This window comes from Telopea speciosissima, chromosome 9, assembly GCF_018873765.1.
Source record: "Telopea speciosissima isolate NSW1024214 ecotype Mountain lineage chromosome 9, Tspe_v1, whole genome shotgun sequence".
Lineage (NCBI taxonomy): Eukaryota > Viridiplantae > Streptophyta > Magnoliopsida > Proteales > Proteaceae > Telopea > Telopea speciosissima.
This window is the reverse complement of record NC_057924.1, coordinates 49,855,864-49,865,409: the sequence shown is the minus strand read 5'-3', so window position 1 is coordinate 49,865,409 and position 9,546 is coordinate 49,855,864. Positions and strand designations below refer to the sequence as shown.

The 9,546-nt window shown below is 37.9% G+C and overlaps 1 protein-coding gene across 1 annotated transcript; it reads right to left on the bottom strand.

The window, feature by feature from the left end:
* Positions 1–288: 288 nt before the first annotated feature.
* LOC122640393 (protein kinase PINOID-like) lies at positions 289–2,343 on the bottom strand. The gene is made up of 2 exons (XM_043833563.1): positions 1,772–2,343; positions 289–1,123 (listed from the first exon to the last, which is right to left on the bottom strand). The coding sequence occupies exons 1-2, from the start codon at positions 2,326–2,328 to the stop codon at positions 343–345; spliced, it is 1,338 nt and encodes a 445-aa protein (XP_043689498.1). The 5' UTR covers positions 2,329–2,343; the 3' UTR covers positions 289–342.
* Positions 2,344–9,546: the final 7,203 nt, after the last annotated feature.

Here is a 9,546-nt window from a genome sequence, read left to right as displayed (position 1 = left end):
AATAAGATGACGAGTACATAATTTAGGGTTGATTTGTTAAGGTCCGTGTTGTTACTACGTCGTGCCCTTTCTTGCCACTAGAAATGCATTGGTAGGTTCAGGTCTCTAGGATTGATTTCTGAAATACTTGTTCCCCTTTTGCCCTTCTTCATATATGATAGGCAAGTAAGTTTTTGTAAACTAATCTCAACTTCTTCCTTCATACAGTTAGATATTAGATATAGCCCGATACAGGGCAATCCTATTCCTATATATAGAAAATAAAAAATAAAGTAACCAAATTTACAGAGACTATGATGATGCCACGTGGCTAACGAATACCCATCCTTCCTACTCAGAACTTCAAAAGTAGTCAAAAGCCGTCTTAGTAGACATCGAAGTGGTCTTAGATCGCCGGAGACCGGAAATCTCCGGTGGTATTGACGACCTTATGAGAGCGAAGTTAATATCCTTGAAAAAAGGGTGTGTCTTCACCTCAGCAGCCCCTCTTTTTGATCCCAGCCGTTGTGAAGGATCTTTGACCAGCAACCTCGAGATGAGATCTCGAGCGTACATTTCTGATCCACTGGACGGTGATCCAGTTGGGAAAGACAAGGGCTTTTTCAGTATGTTTCGCAGAGTTGCCTCGTTGTTCTCGCCCGAGAATGGCGTACGTCCGTAAATCAACTCGTAGATGAAGATCCCCAGGGCCCACCAGTCTACAGCGTTACCGTGTGATTTACCAGCCGCGACTTCTGGTGATACGTACTCGTGGGTCCCAACAAAGGAACATGACCGGGCGGTTACCGGCTCGGCGACGAACTGCCTGGTCGTTGCCACCGTCCGTATCTTTCGTGACCGGAAGAGCCAGTTCGGAAGACACCAGAGTGAGGAGACTTTACGTGAACGGCCGGTTCCGGTTGACGAGAAGTCATACGATGAGGCGGTGGTAGTGGGGTCAGGGGAGGAAAAGTCAGAGGTTTCAACGGCTGGGATTGCATCGGAGCAGAGTGATAGGTCAAAGTCAGATAGCATGATGTGACCGTCCGATTTGATCAACACGTTCTCGGGCTTTAGGTCTCTGTAGATGATTCCCAGCATGTGAAGGTACTCCAAGGCTAAAAGAACCTCCGCCGCGTAAAACCTGAACATCACAAGAATCGAACCAGAATTAGTTGTATGACCCGCCCGAGTTGACTCAGAAAATCATCAAAAGAAGCAAGAAGAAAAGAAATTTAGGCAAAAATAGCAAACTTTTCGGCTGGAAAATCTCTGAAAATCATCTGCAACAAGAACCAAATAGACAAAGGAAAGCGATTTTTACTTATGACCAACATCAATGCTAGAGAAGGAGAGAGTTTCAGAAAAAAGAGTGATAAAAAGGAAAATTTCCATTAAAGGAGAACACAGAGCATGAAGCAGAGAAAGAGCGTTCTGGGCTAACGAGTATTTGGTACTTGCAGAAAGAGCCAACAGACAGGAGTATAATATTACTCTATCATGGTTTTGGTGAATCGGTAAAGATGGTTTTCCAGAATGCATTTCGAAGAAATGGACAAAATTTGAAGGATAAGTGGAGAACATAACAGAGAAAATGGAAAAGAATGTATCTTAATTTACTTTAAATTTTTAATAATATCCCAGTACTAAATCGAGCAGCAGACAATGTATCTTTTTAAAACTCAGAGAAACCCGGAACAGAATATAAATAAAAATAACATTTCTTGAAGAAACGTCAAAATTTAATGTGAAAACAGAAAAAGAAAAACATATTTGGATAAAAAATTATTACCTTGCAGACCTCAACGGGAAACGTTTTCCAGACTGTCTGTGTCTGAGAGTATGCAAATCACCACCTGAGCAATACTCCATGACTACGCAACAGTAATGTGAAGCATCGAATTCAGCATACAAAGTCGGCAAGAATGGATGATCCAACATCTTCAGAATCCTCTTCTCAGTCTCAGACCTCTCAATTTTTTTCTTCAATGCCAGAACTTCTTTATCCACCACTTTCATGGCGTAAAAACAGCTCCCTTCGCTCCTGAGACGGCAGAGGTAAACCTTCCCAAGGTCCCCACTCCCAATAGGACGAATAAGCTTGAAATCTCTGTAGTTTAAGCCGTCTTTCCGGCCAAAAGAAGCGAAACGTATGGCTTCCCAGGCAGAATCAGACGACCTGTGAGGCTTCAAGTTGAGATTTTCTGGTGACAGAGATGGCGTTTTCGCAGGGATCTCAAGAGCATCAAAGGAAAGACGACTAAAACTACTGCAACTCTCGTCGCTACCCATCGAGCTAAGAGTTTCGAAACCGACCTCACTGTCTGATTCTGGGAGGAAATCTAACATTTTAGGAATGAAGACTTTAGAACGAAATTTTTCGGTTTCTAGACTAAACTCCTAAAGAGCATCTTCTGAAACTTCATACAAAGCATACAAAGCATAACCTTTTCTCTTCAAAGACACAGCGTAAGATGGAACTACCACCCAAGACAGAAAAGCAGAGCTAATTGAATCTAAAAATATTTTAAGCTCAAAGACTAGACAACAACAGAACCAGAGAAGACGATCCACAGAACATTCAGAAACAGAGGATTTCACGAGATGTTATCGTTTCCTCCGCTCGTTCTCGAATCAGATATGAAGCAATGGAGAAAAAGGGGGGAAAAAAACCCCGAGGATCGCAACAGTACAAGCAGGGAAAAGACCACGACGTACAAAAGCCAAAAGAAAAGGCCCTTGATTCTTCAAAAGAAGCGAAGAATCGTTCTTTCGAATCGGAAATTCCTCGTCTCCACCAATGAAACGCAATCAAGATCAGTTTACAGAAAACGAACCGCCAAATACTCAAAACTAAGTCGCTTTCTCTATCAAAACCGCAGATTTAAATTCCGCTAACAGCGTCTGCACCGCCATTACAGCCACCTTCTTCACATCTTCTGCCCATTCTCAGTGAAAAATCGCAGCTTTTCTCTGCAACTAAACAGATAATTACTCTCTCTCTCTCTCTCTCTCTCTCTCTCTCTCTCTCTCTCTCTCTCTCAGTCACATTTCGTTTTCGAAATCAGTTGCGAACAAAAAGAGCCAGCGTTCGTTTCCACCCGATTCTTTGCTAGAAAATAACGGTGGTGGCCTGGTGAGTACTTATACGCCGAGTGTACGAACCTTACTTACCAAGGAAGAGGACCAGATAATGTTAACCATGGTTAAAAAAGCACAACGTAGTTAACCACGGTCAAATTGACACGTGAGTAACAATCCTTCGCTCGTGTGCTGTTGGTAGCTACAGTACTACTGCTACTAGCCTACTAGTTACTACAGTTGATACAGCTTTTTTATTTCTGGTGACGTGGATTGTACACGTGCCGGATTGATCGTGTACTCGTGTGTCTTCATTCAATTCACGTATCACGAGCGATTCGGATTCTTCAATAAAGGAAACCACATTGGGCTTTTGTGTAATTATCCGAAACTTTAGGGGCAAATTAGGTTTTCATTATCTGCTGGACTTATCTCCAGTTATTTCAAGTGACTGAAGAGGAGGAGATGGGGCCAATGGGGAATGAGTCCAACTAATTTAAGGGAACCATGGAAGTAGAGAGAGTACTGTTGTAGAGTGGATTATTTTTCATGTGAGTTTCGTTTGGATGTTTATAGTGACGTAGAAGATGAATTGGCGAAAGGGACCCAAGAGACTTGGTGGGCTATGTTTGTCTTGTGAAAAGCCAGCCAAAAACTGCATCAAGTGGAGTCATATGCATTAGGACCAATTGAAATCTCTCAAAATGGGAAGGCTTAGTACCTCCTTATTTAAGGACTTGTTTGTTTGATCCCCGGACAAACTTAGCTAGAGACCCAATATATATGAGTGGTTTTTTTTTGTTTCAATTTTTTTTTTTTTTTTAATATATATATGAAAAGTTTCTCATGATGCTAGTATGGAGGAATCTTTCATGTCACACCAATGACAACGAGAGAAATGATATATCCATATATGATCTATTTGATTAGAATATAAAAGAGAAGAGTAAAAATGAAATTGTGTGAGAGAGGACTAGTGTACTAACTTTGTGAGAAACTTTTTTTTTCATATACATATGGGGAGAGTTTTCATATACGACCATGCATGATGTACGATTGTGCTTTTAACCATTGGAGGGGACATGATCGTATACAGTCTATGGCTCCTCATCCCGTCTAACAGTCGCAGGCACTGTCGGGCATCATGCACGTTCATGAATGAAAACACTCCCGTATATATGGAAAATAACTTCTCATAATGTAAGTATACTATTGTCCTCTCACCCCTCATCCTCATTCAACGATTGCAAGCACAATCGTGCACCATGCAAGGTTGTGCACAAATCCTTTTACCTATATATATATATCATTTTACAAAAAAATTCTTCTAAAAAACAGAAGACTACATATGAAATAAGAGACACTTGGAACTTGTTGGCTGAGACTAATAAATAACATGACCAAACTTTATTTTTGGTGCAAATAACATGACCAAACACTTGTAACAGAATATTATCTGTGGGCAAGTTGTAAGAATGTAGCATTTTTATCATTTGCTCAATTTGTTGGAATTTCTTTATTTGTGCTATTTTTTTTTTTTTCGTTACATGTACTTGTGACAGATAAGAAGGCACTGAGACATTTTTTTTTTTTTTAAATGTTTTGAGATAGTTGGAATTTGGAATTTGAATATTGTTATCTCCAACCATGTGTAAGAACCAAACAAAGGGTTGGCCCAGAAGGTCTCACAATGGACTTCCTTGTGTGAAACCATTTGGATTAGTTTGATTAAAAAATAGAAAAAGGATGTTTGAACTTGGTTCAATGTTTTGAGTACTTCATTAACTAAGACAATTAGGTTTGAACTTTGACCATATGGTTTGGTGCTTTAGGTTTCAAATGTCTATACAGTAATTATATGGAACTAGTGATATCTTAACAATAGATAATTTAATACAATAATAAATACTATAGTGGATAAGTTGTATTGTCAATAATTACAAGTACTATAGCATTAATTTACTACAAAAATTGATGTTAAATCAATAAAGTTGCATCATCAATCTTTCCTACTAATATGGTCAATTCTATAGATGTGAATATCTAAACATCCATGTTTAACAAGAGTAAATTTTGTATTACTTCAAATGATATTATTGTTTCTTCAAAAATCAAGAATAAAAAAAAAAAAATGCTAGAATCAATCAATCTTATGTGATTGCTCTCTTGAAAGACAATAGGGAAAATGGATTCATAATTGATGAATAGAAAAATTAAACACTTTATAGCAAAAGAGACTTTTGCAACCATTGTATTATTGAAGTAAGGCTATGTTCGATTAGACAATTATATGAGTGTTCTTCCAATCATATGTGTTACAAATCTAATCCATAATTTATTTTTAGGGAAAAAGAACATTGCATGGTCACTTAGATCTTGCATCTAGGCACAGGAGCATACGAAATTACTATCCTACTCCCATAAAATAAAAAATCTCATCCATATTGATACTCCTGCACACCCTCATTGGCTCCTGTGCTGATGCAACGACCACACGGCTAGGTACTGATCACATGGAATCAACAATTAGGATGTCTATCCAAAATGATTAATCTTGTGGAGACCACCCCTTCCCAATGTACATAGCTAGAACTCTCCCTATGTTGAAAGTTAGGCAAGCCTAAGACCTAAGGTTGTTATGAAGTTATCCTCACTTTCAACATTAGTTCTTGTGGAAGGGTTGTTTTCTTAAGTCATTTCCCTAGAAAAAGCAAGGGACAAGGAAAAGAAGCATAGGGAGGCCGATAAAGTGGGATTTGAAAGGACAATGGATTGGACCCTTATTACGTTATGCTTAAGAAAATAGAACCAGTGAGTTTTATTTTCCATAGGCTATAACAAATTTTCAAGTTTACCCAAACAGCACAACCTAGGAATTGATTTGATTGATGTTCATTATATAGGAGACAAAGAAACAAGTACTTTAATTACTCAACAATTTTATCACTAATAGATTCAATTTGTGAAGAAATTCTGTTGCCTAATAAGACTCTTTTTTTTTTTTTAACGCTTATACATTTTGATAAAGAAAGCTAGGTAACTTTTAGGTATCATTATGTCTAGTGAAGTATATTGTTTTACTATATGCCACTTGGTAGCACATGGGTTACTCCATGTGATAAAAGGACTCTACATACATTTTAAAGACCAAATTTTTGTTCAACGTAAGTAAGAAAAGTTTCTCATACTCTAATTCAAAGTTCTAGTAAAATTATCAAAATACCATCAAATTAAAATGAATATAAAATAAAAAATGACAATTTTTGTAATTTTAGATACTTCTACTCATTTTATGTTGAAATTGTATCAATGAGATGCATGTCAGTCATCTATCACATAGACTAACTCATGTACTATCATGTGACAAATAGTGAAGCATTATACTTACTAGGCATAGTGGCACTGGAAGAAAACCCTAGAAAGACTGATCGAGCTCCTCTCCAAGGATGCCAACACCCAAGGAATATCCGAGGAGTATCTAGCCGTTGTGCCTAATAGCTGACTGAGCATGCACTGGACTCCCTGGAGAAGAACCAGATCCATGAAAGACTGATTGGAAAACACTTATTCACAATCATCTACAAGAAACATCTATTAATTATATAAGAGAAGAATTATTGTAATATATGTTCCTTCGTAGTAATGTCACTTCCTTACCTCCAAATTTCATACAAATGGAATTCCCAAGAAAAAAAAAGATTCCCTTTTATATTGTTGGAGGAAAAAAAAAAAAAGAATTCTTTTCATAAACAATTTATGTATTCTCTCTGACCTTGGATTTAACAAGTCCCATAAAAGCAACAGTGGATATGAGAAATGGCAATGATAAAGGTATGATAAGAAGAAGAAAATAAATCATAGAGAATAAAACTTTTCAATTTCTTGAAACCCAAGAAAGATGGGAAAAGGTTGGAAAAGAAAACACCATCCAATATTCGCGCTGTTTTGATAGGGAGACAAACGGACAAAATATGTCATATCGAACAAACCCTTTCCTACATAACCTAAATAATATGAAACTGTTTGGTTGAAAACTATGACATCTCTCTCCCTATTGCATCCTCAATAGAGAATATATAATAATAAGATCTTAATTTGGGCACTAAAGCATAGATGATAGAACCCAAAATAGAATATAAGAAGACCCAGAGATCTTCTAATGGGGTAAGGACTAAGGAGTCTCCCTACTTATAAGGCTCCACAGCCGCCAACTTGTAACTACATAGGGGACCTAATACCTAATATGGAGCAGTAAGGTCCGAGATCCATCATTTGATCTGATTTTTTTTTTTTTAATTAATTAATTATAAGGGTTTCAGCCAAATCAGGTTCATAATTAGGGCCATCTAGATGTTTGTATATATTTTTGGAAAAAACTCTTTATTCGGTGGTGTAGTCATGCGATTAAGTAGATATTCAAACATGCTCACCTATTGGCCCAGATGCTTGTGTAGTTATGCGATTAAGTAGAGACCTTTGACCCATGTTTTTTTTGAGGAAAAAGAATGCTGCGTGATCACATGCATCCTACACCAGATTCAGGAATGTGCAAAAGTATAACACCGTCCCCCCAAGAAATCAGAACCCCACCCATGCTGATGTTCATTCATATGCTTTTATTGTCCACCATGTCGGTGCAAGGGCCACACGACCAGACAACGATCTCTAACCCATTGTTTTACACGGATTCGACTTGAAATGGAACCCAAACTGGGAATATGTTGGGGTTTCGTACAAAAGCAACTGATCCCATGTCAGACGCAATTAGTCCGATGTAGAGACTTATCAAGACTTTGACACTCTCTCTCATAAATGGCTAACTTTTTAAGGGGAGTTCTACCTTAATCTCAACAAAATACTAGTGTGAATAAAAATATATATTTTGATCTAAATCTTCATTGTTTCATATCTAAGATTCATTAGAGATTGAATGCTTAGATTGGAAATAAGAAACCCAAAAACACATTGGAGCCACATAAGAGTTTGGGGTGGAGATCAGCTCTACAGATTCTCCTTGGTGGGGATTTGGACTCACATGGATGATCAGAACAGTGTGATTTGTAGAGTTTCTTCAAGACAGTTTCCTTCATTTTTGTGATTAGTACCAATAAATTGCATAATTAGATTTGGCCCAACATGGGTCGTTGATGAAAATATTTAGATGAGTTGGGACAGTTGCAGGAATCCAAATTAATGATTGTCTTTTCATGTTTAGTGTGATGGAGGATATCTTAATGTATTACTAACATACAACGTGCACACATGTGTCCATAACGGCGCCTATCTCTATATAAGTAAGATAAGTATGGTGTTTGGATGTAGTGATTGTTGATGATGGAAAAAACTTAACAAGGATCAAGTTTGTTGAAAGAAATTGAGGGAATGCATTATCTTATGTATAGTTTTATTATTTTTTGTTACACCCCATTTCTGCTTATAAAAATTATTTCGGTTATGGATGCCTTAAAGCCGTGCATTGCATGTTGCCATCAAATAGATTCTCTTTCTGAGTGACAAAGTGGAAAAGTGGGACCCGCCATGGCTATAGATGGTGGGAGGTTACAAAGTACAAACCCCACATGGCGCAGGAGATTACCACTTTGGAATGAAGGTGGTCTCAATACAAGGAGGTGGAAGTGTTGGTTACGGAAGTTACCAAGTAAATGTCTTCTATATATAAGATAAAAGCCAAGCAAAAGAGGGACACCACAATCAACAATACAACACTCTATTGTCTTTATTCATTTTTTTGTTATCTTTCAAGATATAGTCTTTCATCTTTCCCTATAATTTTTGTTGGAGTTGACTTTCAGCCACAAATGCTTCATTGGCTTGTGTTTCAAAGGACATTCATATAGGTCTTGCTTGGAGAATAACTCCAACAACCATGTCTTTTGGCCCGTGTTTCAGAAGGCAACCATCATCATCAAGTTGCAAACTTCATCAATCCGTGGCTGGCAGAATTGTGGAAGCTTCATCAGATCCATTTTTGGGAGATGCTAGGAGAACAACTCCAACAATATTGTCTTTTGGCCCGTGTTTCAGGAGACGACCATTAAGTTGCAAGCTCCATCAATCCATGGCTGGCAGAGTTGTGGAAACTTCATCGAGTCCGTTTTTGGGAGATTATGCGATTTGGTCATAGAATAGTTATAGTGTAAATACCAAGTTATAAACCTCATCAATGTCGGATTTCACAAGCTGTACTGACTCCAATCGGACATAGACTGCAAGTAAGCAACTTTGATTTTCAATCTTCTTCCTTTGCTTCGTCCATTGCAATTTTCTTTCACCCAAAAGACCTTAGAGCTACTCAGGCATGGAAAGATCCCCTTTTCGTCCTGGTTAGAAGTCAGAATAGGGCATTTTTGGCCTCTTAGAATAGACCGTTTCGGCCTGATTGGAAGTTAGAACAGGCCGTTTCATCCTTGCTGAGCAGGCATTTCATTTTAGAACAAGCTGTTTAGTCATTTAGAATAGACCGTT

Excerpts from the sequence above, each read along its gene's own strand:
- LOC122640393 (XM_043833563.1), bottom strand. The coding sequence starts at position 2,328 with ATGTTAGATTTCCTCCCAGAATCAGACAGTGAGGTCGGTTTCGAAACT. Across the intron at positions 1,124-1,771 it reads TTCCCGTTGAGGTCTGCAAG|GTTTTACGCGGCGGAGGTTC; the intron begins GTAATAATTTTT and ends TGTGATGTTCAG.